The sequence below is a fragment of the Phalacrocorax aristotelis genome, chromosome 3 (assembly GCF_949628215.1).
Source record: "Phalacrocorax aristotelis chromosome 3, bGulAri2.1, whole genome shotgun sequence".
NCBI classification, from domain to species: Eukaryota; Metazoa; Chordata; class Aves; order Suliformes; family Phalacrocoracidae; genus Phalacrocorax; species Phalacrocorax aristotelis.
Window position 1 is genome coordinate 178,263 of NC_134278.1, and position 17,670 is coordinate 195,932.

General features: G+C 49.8%; 1 protein-coding gene across 7 annotated transcripts in view; it reads left to right on the forward strand.

Moving 5' to 3' along the window:
- IFT172 (intraflagellar transport 172) overlaps window positions 1-17,670 on the forward strand; it is a 44,922-nt gene that overhangs the window by 24,039 nt on the left and 3,213 nt on the right. For 2 of the 7 annotated variants that reach the window (XR_012659442.1, XR_012659441.1), the window contains exons 21-43: window positions 97-174; window positions 570-818; window positions 2,604-2,682; window positions 3,071-3,191; window positions 3,589-3,733; window positions 3,810-3,899; window positions 4,322-4,419; window positions 5,300-5,435; window positions 5,515-5,631; window positions 6,247-6,389; window positions 7,067-7,160; window positions 7,409-7,473; window positions 7,602-7,782; window positions 8,320-8,429; window positions 8,873-9,002; window positions 9,614-9,712; window positions 10,059-10,168; window positions 10,689-10,755; window positions 11,049-11,135; window positions 13,083-13,199; window positions 13,342-13,752; window positions 14,556-14,675; window positions 17,238-17,333. Coding sequence is in view for 2 of the 7 variants with exons in the window: in XM_075086280.1 (XP_074942381.1) it covers window positions 97-174; window positions 570-818; window positions 2,604-2,682; window positions 3,071-3,191; window positions 3,589-3,733; window positions 3,810-3,899; window positions 4,322-4,419; window positions 5,300-5,435; window positions 5,515-5,631; window positions 6,247-6,389; window positions 7,067-7,160; window positions 7,409-7,473; window positions 7,602-7,782; window positions 8,320-8,429; window positions 8,873-9,002; window positions 9,614-9,712; window positions 10,059-10,168; window positions 10,689-10,755; window positions 11,049-11,135; window positions 13,083-13,199; window positions 13,642-13,752; window positions 14,556-14,675; window positions 17,238-17,333 (2,643 nt within the window). In the remaining 5 variants the exon portion in view is untranslated. The remainder of the gene's footprint in view (window positions 1-96; window positions 175-569; window positions 819-2,603; window positions 2,683-3,070; window positions 3,192-3,588; window positions 3,734-3,809; window positions 3,900-4,321; window positions 4,420-5,299; window positions 5,436-5,514; window positions 5,632-6,246; window positions 6,390-7,066; window positions 7,161-7,408; window positions 7,474-7,601; window positions 7,783-8,319; window positions 8,430-8,872; window positions 9,003-9,613; window positions 9,713-10,058; window positions 10,169-10,688; window positions 10,756-11,048; window positions 11,136-13,082; window positions 13,200-13,341; window positions 13,753-14,555; window positions 14,676-17,237; window positions 17,334-17,670) is intronic. The other 5 variants (XR_012659439.1, XM_075086280.1, XR_012659440.1 and 2 more) reach the window with 3 other exon arrangements.

Here is a 17,670-nt window from a genome sequence, read left to right on the forward strand (position 1 = left end):
GTTTTCTGCACATCTAACCCTGCCCACTGTGAGACCTCAGTGGCAATGTGCCTGCTTAATGGAACATTCAGGTTGAGACTTTGCTCTCTGACACAGAACGCCACAGAGGAGGCCATGGACATGTACCAGGAGCTGCACATGTGGGATGAATGCATCGTGGTTGCTGAAGCCAAGGTACAGAATATAGCTGCGCTAGACTGTGGGCTGGGCTTGCTTGATAAGACTTCTGGTTGGGAGTCCGTTCAAGGTCTGGGTTCTCTTCAGAGACGATCAGGACCTCGCTTCTGCTTGGAGGGCTCCAAGAAGGTTGCATTGGTGTAAGCACTGACCTGGGTGAACAGTGAGGGAGAAAAGCTACTGAAATGGGTTTAGGAGTATCTAGGTTGTTAGAAAAGAGTGGATGATGCAGTGGTACACAGGCAGGCGTTGTGGTTTCTGCTCACTGCAGTTGCTTAGTTTACCTGGGCAGCAAGGAGTCTGGTGCCATGAACTAGCTGTTCAGAGCCTGCAGGATGAGCAGGATGACATCTTGCCTTGCCCACGTCAACCAATGCTGTATTTCTCAACAGGGACACCCGATGCTGGATAAGTTGTGTCGGGGTTACTACCAGTGGCTGCTGGACACCCAGCAGGAAGAAAAGGCTGGGGAGGTCCAAGAGGGACAGGGCGACTACCTGGCAGCCATCAGCTTATACCTGCGGGCAGGGCTGCCAGCCAAAGCAGCACGGCTGGCCACGAGCAGGGATGAGCTCCTGACCAATGGCGATGTCATCAATAGGGTCTCCACGGCACTGATCAGGGGGGAACTTTATGAGCAGGTGAGTGGCCCAGCCCGTTGGTCTTTCTTCTTAGTAGCATCAAAGCTCTTAGGCTGCTCTCTGCATCTGTGAGTTACAGGGGGAAGGAGCTGGAAAGCAGCAGATGTAATTCTGTGTTGATAAATTTGCAGTTAACAACTGGGAGGAAATCCTAACTGCATCCACTATACACAGGCGAGGTCTAGAATTGCTGGTATTACTCAGGAAAAAGATCACAACTCATTGGCAACATGTCTCTGAAACATCAGCTGAGTGTTCAGTAACAGTTGAGGAGGCCCTTGGGAAGGTAGGAGCCAACAGGAAAGGAGTTGTGAATCAAACAGAAAACCTGGTATCACTATGAAAATGTACAGTGCTTCCTCATAATAGAATAAAAATGATGGTACAGCTTTCATATGAGGGTAGTCTAAATGGAAAAGCTAAGGAAGAAAAACAAAGGAGGCGATAAAGACCATCCGTAGAGCTATGAATATCATAGAAAATGGAAGTGATTATTCTCTGTGTCTAATAACACAAAAAATTGGTAACTATTTATTATTAGGTGACAGTTTTAAAACAGAAGGACACTTTTCACACAGCACATAATCATGTTAATGTAAGAAAACAGTGCTAAGTCTGAGCAGTGTACAGCTTGGTATCCTGGACAACAGTGGCCTCTTGCAGATGTTTAAGAAAGGAATATAAAGACCAGGGTGGGCAAACATAGATGATGCTTCTGCTAGTGTACTTTTGTGGTTTCCAGCAGTTTGCAGATTGCAGTGTACCTGAATAGTTTTATTTTTATGATTAAGAACTCTTGATGGATTTTACTTCCATGAACTTGTCAAATTATTGTTTGAACCATCTGTACTTTTTAATCTACAATGTTGGCTATGAGTTATCCAGTTCAGTTATGTGTTGTGTGAAAAATCCACTTCTTTTTGCTGGCCTATTCTATATGCCTAGTCTCATTTTACCTCTATCATTTTCTGACCATTTCATTTTGACCCACAAGAATTTTGTGATTTTCCAAACCTGTCACCTTTTCTTAAGCCTTCAGCTGAAAGGGTAACTGGGGAACTCGTTGCTGCCAGGTGTTTTATTACCAATAGTATAAATGGTCCAAAAGTGATTAGACAAATCATGGAGGTAGAGTCTGTCAAAAAACATTAAATGTGATGATGTGAGGCCATCATGACACAAATTCCGGACGCTTCTACAGTGCAGATTGTCAGAGACGATATAATGGAGGAAAGGCTGGTGTATACTTTTGCCACCATCCAAATACTGAAGGGAATGAATCTTTGTCTGCCAGGGTGGCCTTTCTTATATTATGTTCTAAGTTCTACAGGCTTTGAGCCCTGTTGGCTGCCACCCTTTCCTACAGAGTACAAACCTGCTGCTGCAAGAGGCTGAGCCTCTCCCTTCATTACTCATGCTCAGGGCTCCTGTATGATCATCTGCATAGCAGAGCTCTTAGGGGCTGTGGTCATAGAAAAGGCTGCTGCTGCACCAGCCACTGTGCAGAGAAGGAACATTGTCTCAAAAACTCTCATCTTGTTAGAAGATGGTACCCCAGAAAAACACTTGAGGTGTGTCAATCAGCAGAGAGGGCAATGGTCTCAGCACATGCAGTCTTTCCTAGAAGTTCCTTTCATCATCATGCTCTTGGTTAGTGGAGAAGGCATAGCTGATGGAGAAGTCTGTGCAGCAGGACTGTCAAGCTCTGTACATGGGGCTGGTAGGGTACGTGATGGTGTGGGGAAATAGCGGCTCTGGAAACTGGCAGTTTGTATTTGTCATTAGGCTGGAGACCTGTTTGAGAAGGTTGGGAACCCACGGAAGGCTCTGGAGTGCTATTGCAAGGGCAGTGCCTTCATGAAAGGTACTGTGCTAAATATGTTCCTTCCCCACCCATCCCCAGCAGGAGCCTGGGTACTCTGGCCTGGTGGCAAAATGAGCCCAGAGATGCCTAGATGCTCTGAAGCTTCCATGTGTCATCTCATTCAATGTATGTATTTTCACACAGTTGTACCTGCACACACAGTCCCAGAACAGGATCCTCTTCCCGAGGCCTTGATCATGCTGGTTGCACCAGCATGGATTTGGTCCAGCTCTCCACAGGGTACAGATTGCTGGGTAGCCCGTTGGAGCTGGAGTGGATTAGAGAGACACCATTGCCCTCCCTTTGCCCCCCATCCAAGGCCCATGTTCGCCTCACGGCTCTGCTTCCTTGCTGGATTCAGCATAACAGCTATCATGTCCCCTTACAGCAGTGGAGCTGGCTCGCCTGGCGTTTCCCGCAGAAGTTGTGAAGCTGGAGGAGGCCTGGGGAGACCATCTGGTGCAGCAGAAACAGCTGGATGCTGCTATTAACCATTATATTGAAGCCAGGTGGGGGCAGGTGATGGCTGTATAACCAGCAGCAGTGTAACCTGGCAAGCTATGAAGTTCATATGGTTTGCTTAAATCAGCAGGGGGTTTTGCCTGAGTAGGTACCCTCAACCCCACTTAGCCAGTGCCCCTGGTGCTTATGTGCAGTCTCTGCTCACCCTGACCATGGATGCCTCCCCACATCTCTCCCAGGGTCTTTCAGCCCTGGTTCCTCTTCCCTGCTTCCTAGTTCTTCGTTCTTTCCCCTTAGCTTTGCCAGTGATTCAGATCTTGTTTGCTGCTCTAACCCAGAGAAGAATAATCACGCAGCAGACCACTTTGGTCTCCCTGGCGTAACTCAGCTGGAGGAGACAGACAACTGCTGGCTGACTGTAAAGAGCTGTGGTTTTGATGGTAGGTGCTCGATTAAGGCCATTGAGGCAGCCTTGGGAGCCCGGCAGTGGAAGAAGGCCATCTACATTTTGGACTTGCAGGACAAACAGACAGCAGCCAAATACTACCTCAAGATTGCCCAGCACTATGCAGCTTTGCAGGAGTATCAGGTGAGGCCACAGACCACAGTCGTTGCTGTTCTGTCTGACCCTTGGGACTGCTGAGTATGGTCATTTTTCCTTACAGGTTGCAGAGGAGCTGTACATCAAAGGAGACCAGACCAAGGATGCCATTGACATGTACACACAGGCTGGGCTCTGGGAACAGGCTCACAAGGTAGAGTCAGAAGCCAAAGCTTCTGGGGACCTCACCCCGCTTGGTGAAATGTCTGTCATCAGGAGGTGGTGGTGCCTTGTGCACCAGTACCCGATCAACATGCATTCTTCCTAAGGGACGCACGCAGGGCCATCCAGTAGCCAGCAAGAAGGCAGTCCCCGGTATTCACATCCTGCCTGTGCCTGTCTCTGCTTCAGCAGCCTCGTGGGGGTGCCCCGTGACTCAGATAGCACTCTCCAAGGGGGTTGGTCCTGCGGGCTTTGATCACAGTGACAAATGACTACCCATTCTCTGCAGAGCATATAGCATGTATACCTGCTTGTAATGGGAAGGAAATTGGTTTTCCCCTTCTTCACTACTACGTATCAAGAAATTGCTCTGCGGTGCGCTGTAGTTTCTCACACGTGTGTTTCTTTTGGCAGCTGGCAATCAAGTGTATGAGTCAGGAAGATGTGTCTGTGCTCTATATAACCCAGGCCCAAGAGATGGAGAAGCAGGGCAAGTACAAAGAAGCAGAGAGGTGAGCATCTTCCTTGGTACTGGTGCAAGACTGAGCCCTGAAAAAACGGCTGTAGTGAGGAAGAGCCCTTTCCTGGGGTGGAGCAGAGTTTGGGACTATGGTTTGAAAAGGTCAGAGGTACTCTCTCCACACATGGAGACCTATAGCTGGTATTTCAGAGTTCACAGGAAGAGAAGTCACTAACTGTTAATGTATCTGTCCACCAGGACAGAAAGGAGGTCCAGGTGGGGTGCAGCTGTCTCCTGTAGCAGAGGAAACATAGCAAGGCTTTTCCCTACTGCAGAGTGCTACATCTGGTCTGTCATGGTCAGCTGAGGATAAGAGCTGAGAAGTGGAGTATTTCATATCCAGGTTACTAATGTTGTCAGTTCTAGATTAATAACAACACAATAAGGTTAGTAGGTGTAGGGACAAACACAGCTGTGTATCTGATGACATGGTACCGGATCTCAAGGATGCCCTGTGCATGAACAGGGGGCATTACAGCTGGTGAGGTCACATTAGGATTAATCTTTTTGCTGGCCTATATGAGTAAGTTGAGCTGATGTCATGTTACCATCCCAACAGGACTAACAGCCTCAGGTCGGAGGCCAATATGAGAACAGGTCACAGAAGCTCAGAGTTTCCCTCCAAGTCAGAACTCTGGTTGACAAGTGAGGATGGAGGGAATAGCTTTGCTCTACTGCAGCTGATGGTGGCATAACAGAAGAGCTCCATATAAGCAGTGTTCAGCCTTGCAGCCCACAGCAGTCATGCTGCACACTGGTCATGCCTTTTGGCAGCGTGCCCAGGACCTGGCTGCAGCTGGGCAGGCTGCAGAGAGACTGCAGGGACTGGTCATGTCCTCGGCTGAGCCATTTGAATGTGCTTGTGTTCTCAGGCTGTATATCACTGTGAATGAACCTGATTTGGCCATCACCATGTACAAGAAGTGTAAGATGTATGATGAGATGGTTTGCCTAGTGGCCAAGTACCACAAGGACTTACTCAGCGATACTCACCTGCACCTGGGCAAGGTGAGTACATCTCATGGCAGGGGACCAACTAGGCCAAGCAGGGACAAGACTGTCTCTAACTCATTGCCTCTGACTGCAGGAGCTGGAGGCAGAGGGACGCTTACAGGAGGCAGAGTACCACTACCTAGAAGCTAAGGACTGGAAGGCCACAGTAAACATGTACAGAGTGAATGACATGTGGGAGGAAGCTTACAGGGTAATAATCACTTCACAGCTATCCCGCTGTGCAGGGATCAGGCTTTCACTGCAAGATCCTGGCAAGAACTGCTCTGTCTCTATTCACCGCAAAATTTGAAGACTTGGCATACCTTACCTAGCTTCAGCATGTGGCACAGCACTGGAGGCCCTTGTGCCTGCTGCTCTGCAGCGCTGCGCCCAAAAAGCCGGGCTTTACCCCTAGTCGCTTTGCAGCGCTGCCTTCCTCCAGGCACTGCTCTGCTCCTAACCACTGCAGGTTTGGTCTACCTACCAAACTGTAGGTTTGGTCTGCCCATAGCCACTCTGTAGCAGCCCCCCCGAACACTGCTCCCCTCCAGGGTGGGCACAGATTGCCAGGGGTCACTTCTGCTGACCTAACAACAGTATGGGCCGTGCAGAGGAGGCAGCAGCCTCTTCTCTGCTCTCTGCCATTTAAGCTTTTGTCTCACTCTCCCCAGTCCAGTGGTGGCTACAGAAGGGTTTCTGAGGAGAGAACAGATATTTTTGGTGCTCCCTTATGACAACAGGCATTATGTGAGAGGGGAGTCCTGGCCTAGCCTGCTGAAGATGAAATGGATGCATTGGGATCTTCTGTTTTTTTTGCTTTGGATAGGTGGCCAAGGCACATGGGGGAGCAAACTCCTATAAGCACGTGGCCTATATGTGGGCAAAGAGCCTGGGTGGAGAGGCAGCTGTGAAACTCCTCAGTAAATTCGGACTTCTGGAGATGGCCATTGACCATGCGGCAGACAGCGGGTAAGCAGGTCCATCAGCCCAGCACTTCTCTGCCATCTGCCTCACCTGAGAAAAAAGGGGCGGCCCAAGATAACTGTATGCACATGATAGCTGCAGGTCCGGGACACAGCATGTCTTCTCCCCCACACCTGTACTTCTTCAGACGGGCGTTCCGCTTCCTTGACACATCCCACTTCCTGACCACCTGTTAGTCTCTCAAATATCAAGTCAGAGCTGGGCAGGCAAAAGCAGTTTGTCCTTTAGCCTCAGCCAGGAGCCTTATAAGAGCCTGTGAACATGGGAAGAGGTATTCCTCATGTCACCATAAGTAACTGCTTGCCGGAAGAGTTTTGGCGCCACTCTGCACCTGACCAGCCGTCCGACTGCACTGCCATTCACTGCAGCAATCTCACATCACTAGGCTCCTGGGAGCCTTGTGATCTCCCCTTAGGGTTGAACCAAGGGCCTCTGGCACTAACAGCTAATGTGAAGGAGCTGAATTTTGTTAGTGGGGACTCTAAAAGCTCCTGTTCTCTGGTCAGTAACAGGAGGAATGGTCAGCGCCCATTCACTTGGGACAGTCTGTATTCCGCTTTCTCCTCTCCGTGGCTTGTGCTCTACTTCATATCTTGCTCTTGATGAAGGCATGCCCTCGTAGCACATAGTCCTGCTCTCACCCCATTTTCTCTTTGATGCAGGGTCTTTGAATTTGCTTTTGAACTGGCCCGCCTCTCCATGAAGCAGAAGATGCCAGAGATCCACTTAAAGTATGCCATGTTCCTAGAAGATGAGGTAATTTTACCCCCTGGAATAGGTGGGAGTTCCCTGGTCCCTCAAGTAATTGAACAGTTCTCCTTAAGGATTGCTGCAGCAGGGTGTTTTATGGCTGCAGTCACTGCTCACCCAAAAGGCTCCATGATTACAGCCCCAGGCTTCCACATACATCTTCGTTTCATAAATCCACTCTGCCTTAGTAGAGGAGGTCATGTGATGGTATCAGGGCAGGAAGGCAAGCAAGCAAATGCTTTCCACTCTCCTAGGGCAAATTTGAAGAGGCTGAAGCAGAATTTATTAAAGCTGGGAAACCCAAGGAGGCAGTGCTGATGTATGTATCCTTCCCCATCCTGGCCTGCTGCCATCTCCTCTCCCCATATGATGCCAGCCTGGTTGCTTCTCCAGCATCAGTCTGCTCCTTGCCATCCTTCTTGTTACACCTCGTGTTGATTCCCCCAGGTTTGTGCATAACCAGAACTGGGACGCTGCACAGCGTGTGGCTGAGGCTCATGACCCAGAGAGCGTGGCTGATGTGCTTGTGGGACAGGCACGTTTTGCCTTTGAGCAGAGAGAGTTCCAGAAAGCAGAGGCCTTCCTCCTGCGAGCACAGAGACCTGAGCTGGCAATAAAGTACTATAAGGTAAACATAGTCTGTAGCAACATCATTGCCTTCCTCACTGGTCAAGAACCCAGTCTAGACGGAGGAGGAGTGAAATCCATCTCCCAGCTCTCCCTCTCCGGTTAGTAGCCAAAGAGAAACCATTTACTCAGTGGTTCCTAGTAGAACTTAATTCTGGCCTGCTCTTAGAAGGCTGAACTGGTAGAGATTTCACAGCATAGCTTAGCGCTCTCTCAGCTCTGGGAGGAGGTATCCTGCCAGAAGGCTGTGGGTGTCCTTGGGGGTAGCATGAGTGGGTGGTTTTAGAGACTGCAAGTGCCCATTCCACAGAGGTGGCTAGGATGGATGAGCACTTTCCCCTGAGGTAGCCTGGGTGAGTGGATAGACATAGGTGCCTTTTTGGGGGAGGAAAGAAGTGGGTGGTGCTGCTGTAGTTGTTTCTTCCAGTGGGTCCTCTGGCAAGATGACACAAGAGGCTAGATGTGTTATGTGATGCCCGTACTGTGGGGGATCCTGGTGAACTGGTGAAAATCTCTCCTCCCCATTGTGCTTATGCAGGAGGCTGGCATGTGGAGCGAGGCCCTGCGGATCTGCAAGGAATACGTGCCTAGTCGGCTAGAAGAGTTACAGGAGGAGTGCGGCAGGGAGGCTGCCAAGAAGGGCTCCAGGTGAGGAATGCTGTGGTCAGGCTGCAGGGAACAGGCAGGTAGCTCTTCCTCTAGGCCTTACAGATATAGCCTGACCAGATCCCTGAAATCCAGTTGTTTCCTTCTTGAGGACTCTGGACTTCTTCCTGCATATGTTTCCTAACATCTTGCCTCCCTTCTCTGGGAGACTTCAGGCTTGTTCTTCTCATCCAAGGTCTCCCAGATGTCGTCTTGGCGCTTATAGATCTTCCAGGTCTCCTGTACCACCAGTGCATCTCCCCATGGTCCTTAATCAATTATCTCCTTGGCACTGGCTGTGTGCATTCCTTGTCACATGCTCAGCCCTCTCTGAGGTCCCTGACTTACCTCTGCTGTGCACCTCCCTGCTCATGCCCTACTCACTGTCTACAGGATCTCTGTGGTAGCATCCCAGTCATGCTCACAGCCTGCATTCCTCCCTGCAGAGGAACAGAAGGGCTGCTGGAGCAGGCACGGGAGTGGGAGCAGGCTGGGGAATATGCCAGGGCAGTGGACTGCTATCTGAAGGTGCGGGACCCCAGCAACAGTGGCCTGATGGAGAAGTGCTTGCTGAAGGTACAGTCAGGAGCTATGATTCCCTTCATCTACTCTGCTGTCTAGGAGGTCTCCCACAACCTGCAGTGCATCCCAGAAATAACTCAATCACTGCAGGGCACAAGAGAGGATCTGCAGGCTCCAGTGACCGCAGGGTCTGAAAGCCTTCGTGGCCATTCTCTTGAGCTGTGATGGGCTGTGTGCTTATCCTGCACTGCGCTGACATCCTTGCTCTGGCACCACTTCCAGCAGCATGGTGGTGTCTTTGTGCCTGTATCTCCATGCACTGAAGGGCCGGACTTTACGACATAGACCTTGGCTAGATGAGCGTCCTTTCTTCTTCTCATGGTCCATGTCCACCAGCCTTTGGGTTGTGTTCTTTTCACTCTTACCTGTGCCCTTGTACCAGCTTCAGCAACAATTATGTCCTTGTCTGATCTTCTCCCATGTGTGAAAGTAGCTGGGCTTTGCTTCTCTGAATTGCTGAAGTGGGCTGTCATTTCTTCTCCCCTTCCCCCAGAGTTCAAGTGCTCCTGACTCTCAGTCTTTTAGCTAGGACTGAGCTCTTCCCAGCTTCATCCCTCTCTCAGACAGCTCTTATCACTTGTGCTGATGACAGTTTCTCTTCACAGGCTGCTGAGTTGGCCATTAAATTCTTGGGTCAGTCACAGAGCATGGAGGTGACACGGACTGTGGCTCCTCAGCTGGTGGCCATGAAGAAATACAGTGCGGTGAGGGCTGGCTCCTGCCCCTAGACTACTGAAGCAGTAACGTAGGAAGGGAGAGCTCTATCCAAGGGAAGGAGGCCAAGTCACATCCTGGGGTAACGGGTGGATGGCCCTCTTCAGAGTTAGGCAGCACAGAGTTCTCAAGGAGGAGGATGGAGGGGAAAGCATAAAGTCCTGGAATAGAGGCAGGCCTCGGGAGGAGGCAGGAAGCAGAGAAGGGGGTTGTCTTTTGGGGGGAGGCTTTCTGTTGTTGCTGTGTGCTGGTCACCTCCAACAGCACCAGCTCCAGCCTGGGCTGCAGGGTGCCCTTGGGGTTTCATCTCCCATGGGACTGTCTCTGGCCCTGCAGGCAGCTGAACTCTACCTCAGCTTGGACCTCATCCAAGAAGCTATTGACGCCTTTATTGAAGGGGAGGAGTGGAGCAAAGCCAAGCGCATTGCTAAGGAGTTGGACCCCAGGTAAGCCCTGAACTTCTGAAATTATACTCTTCCTGCTCCCTCTCCCACCGCAGATGATCCCTTGTCCTGTCCTATCCTGCTGACCTGAAGTTCCCTGGGTTCTCCCCACAGTGGCCTTCCCAAGCTCGAAAGGGCGCATTCTCCATAGCTGCCCTTCCCAAGCCATTTACCAATTGTGACATTTATTGTGAAACCTGGGACAATTCTCTGTTGCCACACATCCCATGGAAATCATTAACCTCTTTTGTCCCATCCCTATCTCCCCTTCCCATACACACAACCTTGTGCATGCATTTCCTTCTGAAAGTCCTGTGATCCCTTTCTCTCCTCACACATCGTATTGCAAAGAGCTGCCTAGACCCCTTCTTTCCCTTTCTACCTATACTCCCAGCAGCAGGCCAGAAAGACACGGCACAGCTGTAAGTCCTCTTTTTCCCAAAGTAGACAAAGTTGAATCCGGCCTCTGCACTGACGCAAGACACTATTAGCCTTGCTGCCTATTGAGATTCTTTCTACCCAGTAGGTCAGAGGAGTATGTGGACCAGCGTTACAAGGAGTATTTAAAGAACCAAGGAAAGGTAGATTCGGTACGTATTTGGGATGTATCACAGGCTCGGAGTAATGTCAGGACCTGCACAGATCCTTAGGGCCTTTCTCATGGGGCTTTAGCCTCAATGTGCCCACAGGTGAGGAGTCTGTATGTGCCTGTGAGTTATGGTTTCTGCATACCGGATGGGTTACACTGGATCTGTGCTTCCATCCCATAGGACGGGAGGGACTGTGTGTATGCAAAGAAGAGACCTGGGTGGGATGTTGCCTGCCTTGATGCTGGTAGGAAACCTTGCCCACACAGTGAATTTATGGTTATTTCCATCCCCAGCTGGTAGGAATAGATGTCATGGCTGCTTTGGATATGTATGCAGAGCGAGAGCAATGGGAGAAGTGCCTGGAGGTTGCAGCTAAGCAGGTGAGTGCCTGTATGAGCCCTCAGGAGGCACACGTGGGGTCCTGGCTCTCTGAAGCAGGGGCTGCAGGAATGAGTGGGCAGGGAAAAGCAGTCATTTCTGTGGGGAGCATGGGGGGACACTGCAGCAGCTCAGAAAACACCTCTCCGCTGTACCCATCTTGGCCAATCAGGCCTAGAAAGGAAATGTTAGAACCCAGAAGCATATTGGCTTAAATTTCGCGATTAATGGAGCATTAGAAAAAGCTAAATGAGTTGTTTGGGCTGGAAGTAATTGGTACCGTGGAAACAAAGAGACTTGTAGAAGAAATCCTTTCTACATATTCTTTAGAGGCCTGGTGTCAGTACAAATGAGACATCCTTGTTGTGAAAGCAAATTTGACTTTTTTTATCATTTTCCTGACCTAAAACTAGCAAATTACCTCAGCAGAGTAATAAAAACGGAGAAAAGCAAAATGAAACTCTTTTACAGTGCGATTCCAGTGCAGTAACAGGAGGAGAAAGCTCTAGATTAGATTACCAGGATCTACTTTGAGGGTTTGTTTTTATTCGGTGGTTATTGATTGGTTATTGATTCAATGGTTATTGATAAAGAAGCCAAACTAGAGGCAGGTGTGGATTCTTCAAAGTGAGGTATTGCCTCACATCGAGCAACAGGGCAGCCCCTGGCAATGGAGTCTGCAGTTAGTGGAGACATCACAGCTAACCAGCCAGGCAAACACTGATAACTTGGACAAGTACTGGTGATGACTTGTACTCTGTTTTTATAATTTTGTTTCTAATGCAGTAACCCAGTAATCTGAGTTTGGGCTCTACTACAGTAAACGATTTCTTTTTGACTCAGGCTTCTCTGGTGATATGAGTGGTCTTTGTTGTAGTAACTGTTATCTTGGAGACTTCTGTGCTGATGTTCTAATTATCTGGAGATACCAGTGTTGATCTTCTTCCATAAAGAATAACTTCACTCTCAATTGAATGGTAAAGGCTTAATCAGTTTTTATTGTCAGCCGGACACAACACTACCACATTTAGTCCAAGAAGATGTTAGTCTGTTTATACCTCTAAGAGAGCATCAGCACAGCCTTGCTTCATGACCAGTGCACAATTTCATGACTTTTGACTTAGCTGTTCTCCAGTGATTATACCAGAAAAAAGTTATATTTATCAAAACAGGTCACATACCAGACTTAATCTTTATCCCAAACTATCCTGTACCTAGTGTTTCACCAGCATCTGGGTGTTCAAGTTCTAGTCATATCACTGGGGCACTGGTCTCTCTTGTGCTTAACAAACTTGTTTCACTTGCTCATTTTTTTAAAGGATTGCACATTTTATGCCATCTTCTTCATCTCATTACCCTATTTAAGTCTCTGTGAAACAGGCTGAGGTCTTTCCTCAGTTGAATTTCTGTAAGGCCAACCACAGTCAGTCCTCAGCAAAGTGTTTATGTGATCAGCACATGTATGAGCAGCACTCCAAGGAGGCCTCCGGTCCCAGAGATCTGACAGCATTTGAATAATGGACTAGAGCAGCCTTGCAAATTATGAACATCTTCAGTCCACAAAGTGTTTGGTTCATTCTTTCATTAGACTAAGGACTGGTTTACAGTTGGTACCCGTGGTGCCACATTGTGGAGCTACTGCATCCTGTAGGTATTTGGCAGTATTCCTTTGGCAAGTGGTGAACAGCTGAAAAACAGTTTTATTTCTATGTGTGGAAGGATCAGCACAGCATCAGCTAGTCAGGATTAGAGGTGTCAAGTGGAGCCCAAATCAAAAACCCTGCCTGTGTGCCAGGTCTGCTGCATGCAGGCTGTCTCTGATTAGCTAGTCTCGCCTTTTGGGGCTCAGGCATATGGGTGTGTGTCCACGGATATGAAACTGTCTCTATCAAGAGACAAGTGGTTGGTTCATGAATCTCATGCTACTGCTTTCTGTGTGCCTTCTCCAGAACTATAAAGTCTTGCACAAGTACGTAGCTCTGTATGCAACCCACCTCATCCGGGATGGCAGCTGGGACAAAGCCCTGGGCCTGTATGTCCACCATGGAGCACCTGCCAACCCACAGGTAATGAAGGCAGAATCATCCCAGTGTGAGTTGCCAGAGTGTGCTATGATTTGCTATACGAGTCAGGCTTCCAGTCCAGAACTGGGATTGCCAGGTGTTCAGCATGTCAAAGCCACTTCAACTGTGCTGTGGATTATTCCAGAGGCTCCTCAGCTAGACGACTAAAGGCAATCTCCTGGCATATTCTCCAGGGAAGGAGAAGGGGGAAGTTGAGTATTTGTATTTGTTTGTAACACCTTAACCACCAAGTCCAGAATAAAATTAACCATGTTTGCCTCTCAGAGAGCACCGGCTGAAGGAAGCATTCTTCCCCATTTCCCTGTCTGTCCTGTAGCACCTCCTGCAACCAGCAATCTGCAGCAGTGTGCTCCAGGAGCCTGTGTGCAGAGCTGCCGTCCCTCTGTTTTGTGGCAGACAGAGATTTCTCTCTGTTTTGTTGCAGAATTTCAACATCTACAAGCGTCTCTTTGTGGAGATGGTGAATGCATCTGGCATGAATTGTGCCGAGGCCTACTCCAGCTGGGCTGATCTGCGTGATGTTCTCTTCCATCTGGTGAGTGTGGGCTGTGTCTACCGCTGCCTGTTGAACTCCAACACCCTGGTGGCTCCTAGCAGGGGAGAAAGAAGAACCAGTCTCTAGCCAGGTGACATGGGCAGTATTTGTAGAACACAGGCCAAGGGAAAATGGGGAAATGTCCACAATGGGGACAGCAGAACAACAGGATCCTGTAAAGCAGACATAGCTGGGCAAAAGAAGTCAGGGAAGAAGATGACCCTGCACTCAAGGCCAAAGCCTAGAAGTGGGTCTGGAAATCAGCACTTGCAGAGCTTGCTGTGTCACTGCTACATGGGATCCTGTCACAACATGCCCACTTTTCATCTTACGCTCATATTCAGCAGCCTGGGTCAGGCAAGGACCTAGGGAAAGCACAGAACTGCTGCACCTGGAAAGTAAGAGTCCTGTCCACCTCCCCAGAGATGCTTAGAGCCTTCTGCTCCTTCTTCCCTGTCCCAGATACCTCAGCCAGAGCCCATGATTGCCTCTTCTCTGTTTCTGTCCCACAAATAGCCACCTCTAGCACAAACAAGATCCACAAATACCCCTTTGTCCATCCAAACTCACCCCTGCTTCCAATGCTGCCTGTTGTTGCAGGATGGCTCTCCCCTTCTCACACAGCCTCCTCCAGTCAGCACTCTGTAGGACCCAGGGCACCCAAGGCCCAGCCCTTTCGCAGTCCCCAGAAGTACCTGGATATTTCAGATCCTTCTCTCTCCCAACTTTTCCCTGGACTCAAATGGATGAAGAGTACCCTTGTGCTCTCATATTCTGAATTACTCTCCTTGTCTCTTCTTCAGTGTGAAAACTTAGTGAAGTCAAGTGAAGCAAACACTCCAGCACATGAAGAGTTTGAAACAATGCTGCTGATCTCTCATTACTATGCCACCCGCTCCGCTGCTCAGGGTGTGAAGCAACTGGTAAGGTTTTTGAAGTTCCTTTGCCAGGTCACCACCCTGAGTGCAGAACCCTGTGGGGACGTGCAGGCTCAGGGCTATCCATAGTTCACTATTGCACTTCATGGATCACTTACACATCATGGATGCGTGAGAATGGGACTATAGTGATCTGGGAGCCCGGCACTAGCGGGTAGAACTGGAGATAGTCTTCTCTGACTTCTTACAGTGAGACCTGCCCCAGCCACCAAGGCTGAGATGTAAACCAGTGGGAGGCTGATCCATATGCTCAGCATGACTTGTGAGAGCAGAGGCACCATTAGGAATTTAGGGATCACACAAAAATGTGGTCTTCCCAGGAGAGGCGTTGCTTCCTCCTCAACTGCCCTGGGCCATGAGAGCTGCTGGGCTTCACACATGGTCTTGAGAGCAGATTGGCTTTGCGCAAGGCTTTGGGAGCTCATGGGGCTGTGTGCCAGACCTCTCGGGGGCTTTGGAAGCTTGTGAGCCTAGGTACTTGGCACCACACAGGGCTTTGGCAGATACTGGGCCTGTATGCTGGGCCTTCTGTGGGAATCTGGGAGCTTATGGGCCTGGGGACTGAGCCTCACAAGGCACTGCGAGTATTTTTGGGTCTTATGTACACTGGGATCTGTTCTGGGCCACAATATATAGCAGAGTTCCTGGTGAAGTCTTGATCCATATGGGACTGTGGAATTGTGACAGAGCTCTGTATGAGTGTGGGACTGGCGCTGTGATACAGCAGGCTGTGAAAAAGAAAGGTTGCCACAGCTAGGACGCCAGTAAAAGTCATAAGGGAGACTGTGGCCTCCCCATGGCTGCCCGTGTAGATGTTGGGAGTCCAGAGACATGGAATCAGAATCATAGAACAGATTGGGTTGGAAGGGACCTTAAAGATCATCTAGTTCCAACACCCCCTGCCATGGTCAGGGACACCTTCCACCAGACTGGGTTGGTCAAAGCTTCATCCATCCTGGCCCTAACCACTTCCAGGGATGGGGCATCCACAGCTTCTCTGGGCAACCTGTGCCAGCGCCTCACCGCCCTCATAGTGAAGAATTTCTTCCTTACAGCCAATCTAAATTTACCCTCTTTCAGTTTAACGCCATTAACCCTTGTCCTGTCACTACATGCCCTTGTAAAAAGTCCTTCTCCTGCTTTCTCATAGGCCTCTTCAGGTACTGGAAGGCTGCTCTAGGGTCTCCCCGGAGCCCTCCCTTCTCCAGGCTGAACAACCCCAACTCTCTCAGCCTGTCTTCATAGGAGAGGTGCTCCAGCCTTCTGATAATCTTCATGGCCCTCCTCTGGACTTGCTTCCAACAGGGCCATGTCCTTCTTATGTTGGGGCCCCAGAGCTGAATGCAATACTCCAGGTGGGATCTTGCAAGACCAGAGTAGAGGGGGAGAATCACCTCCGTCAACCTGCTGGCTATGCTTCTTTTGATGTATCCCAGGATACAGTTGTCTTTCTGGGCTGCAAGCGCACATTGCCACATCATGTTGAGCTTCTCATCAACCATCACCCCCAAGTCCTTCTCCTCAGGGCTGCTCTCAATCCATTCTCTGCCCAGCCTGTATTTGTGGTTGGGACTGTCCCGACCCATGTGCAGGACCTTGCACTTGGCCTTGAACTTCATGAGGTTCACATGGGCCCGCCTCTCAAGCCTGTCACGGTCCCTCTGGATGGCATTCCTTCCCTCCAGCATGTCAACCGCACCACACAGCTTGGTGTTGTTGGCAAACTTGCTGAGGGTGCACTCAATCCCACTGTCCATGTCACTGACAAAGATGTAAAGCAGCACCAGTCCCAAAACCAACCCCTGAGGAATGCTGCTCATCACTGGTCTCCACATAAAGAAACAGTCAGAAAGAGCCAAGCCTGATGTCTTGCAAACCTGTACAGACCCAGACAGTTGTGGAATGTTGAGGCGTTAGGTACTCTATTTGGGACTGTGAAGGAGGGGTGTCCTTCCCAGTTCTGGGGTGATAAGACCCTATCTGGCAAGCAGAAAAGTGAAATATCCTTTGAATTCCTTACCCCCTCCAAAATAATTGTGTGATTGAATACAAGAAAAAACTTACTGTGACTGTGGCTGAGCACGAGAACAGGTTTCTTGGGGAGGCTGGAGTGTCCCCAGCCCTTGAGCTAGCTACTCAAAACCTGACCAGACATGTTCCTGAACAGCCTGCTGTAGCTGACTCTGCTTTGACCAGGGCGGGGGGGGGGTGGATTAGGTGATCTCTAGAGATCCCTTCCAACCTCAACAATGCTGTGACTCAAACAGTGGAACTTTGGGTGTGTCTTCTAGTAAAAAAAAGCAAGGTTTATAAAGCAGAACTTCGTCGCCAGGTGACAGTCCTTCTGTGTGTTCATGTAGTGAGGGTACTTACGGTCAGGACTGAGGGGTGGTGGGTTTTTTTAAACCTTTCTTAGACGAACATCTTGGGAACATGTGGGTGCAGAGTCCCTGCCCTGAGTCTGGGGTGGGATGATCTCATGAGATCCCTTCTGCCCTGATTTTTCTGTGCTGATCGTTGTGGCTTTACTGTCCCCTGCATCTGCAGGACACTGTGGCTGCCAAGCTGTCCATTTCCTTGCTGCGCCATACTGAGCTCCTCCCTGCAGACAAGGCTTTTTATGAAGCTGGGATAGCTGCCAAGGTAAGAGCTATCTACCACCAGAGCAGCTGAGGAGAAGGACCCTGGGCTCAGGGAGTCTCAACTTTTATATTCGCCTCGCTGCACTGGTGGACCAGTAGGCAGCCACTGGCATTGGATATATCTCAGCCACCTTGCCAGCCTCTGCATTTTGTCACGGACTGGCAGTAGGCAGTTGAGGGCAGACATGAGTTAGCAAGGGCGCATGAGCTGCAGACCCAGGGAGTAGGCCGGAGGCCCCCTTACGTTGCATGGCTCTGTTAGTGTCGATTCCCTGCTCTGCCTTGCTCTGGGTCACCTAAGTGTTACCTTACTCCTGAGACTACAGGCCTTGCCTGCC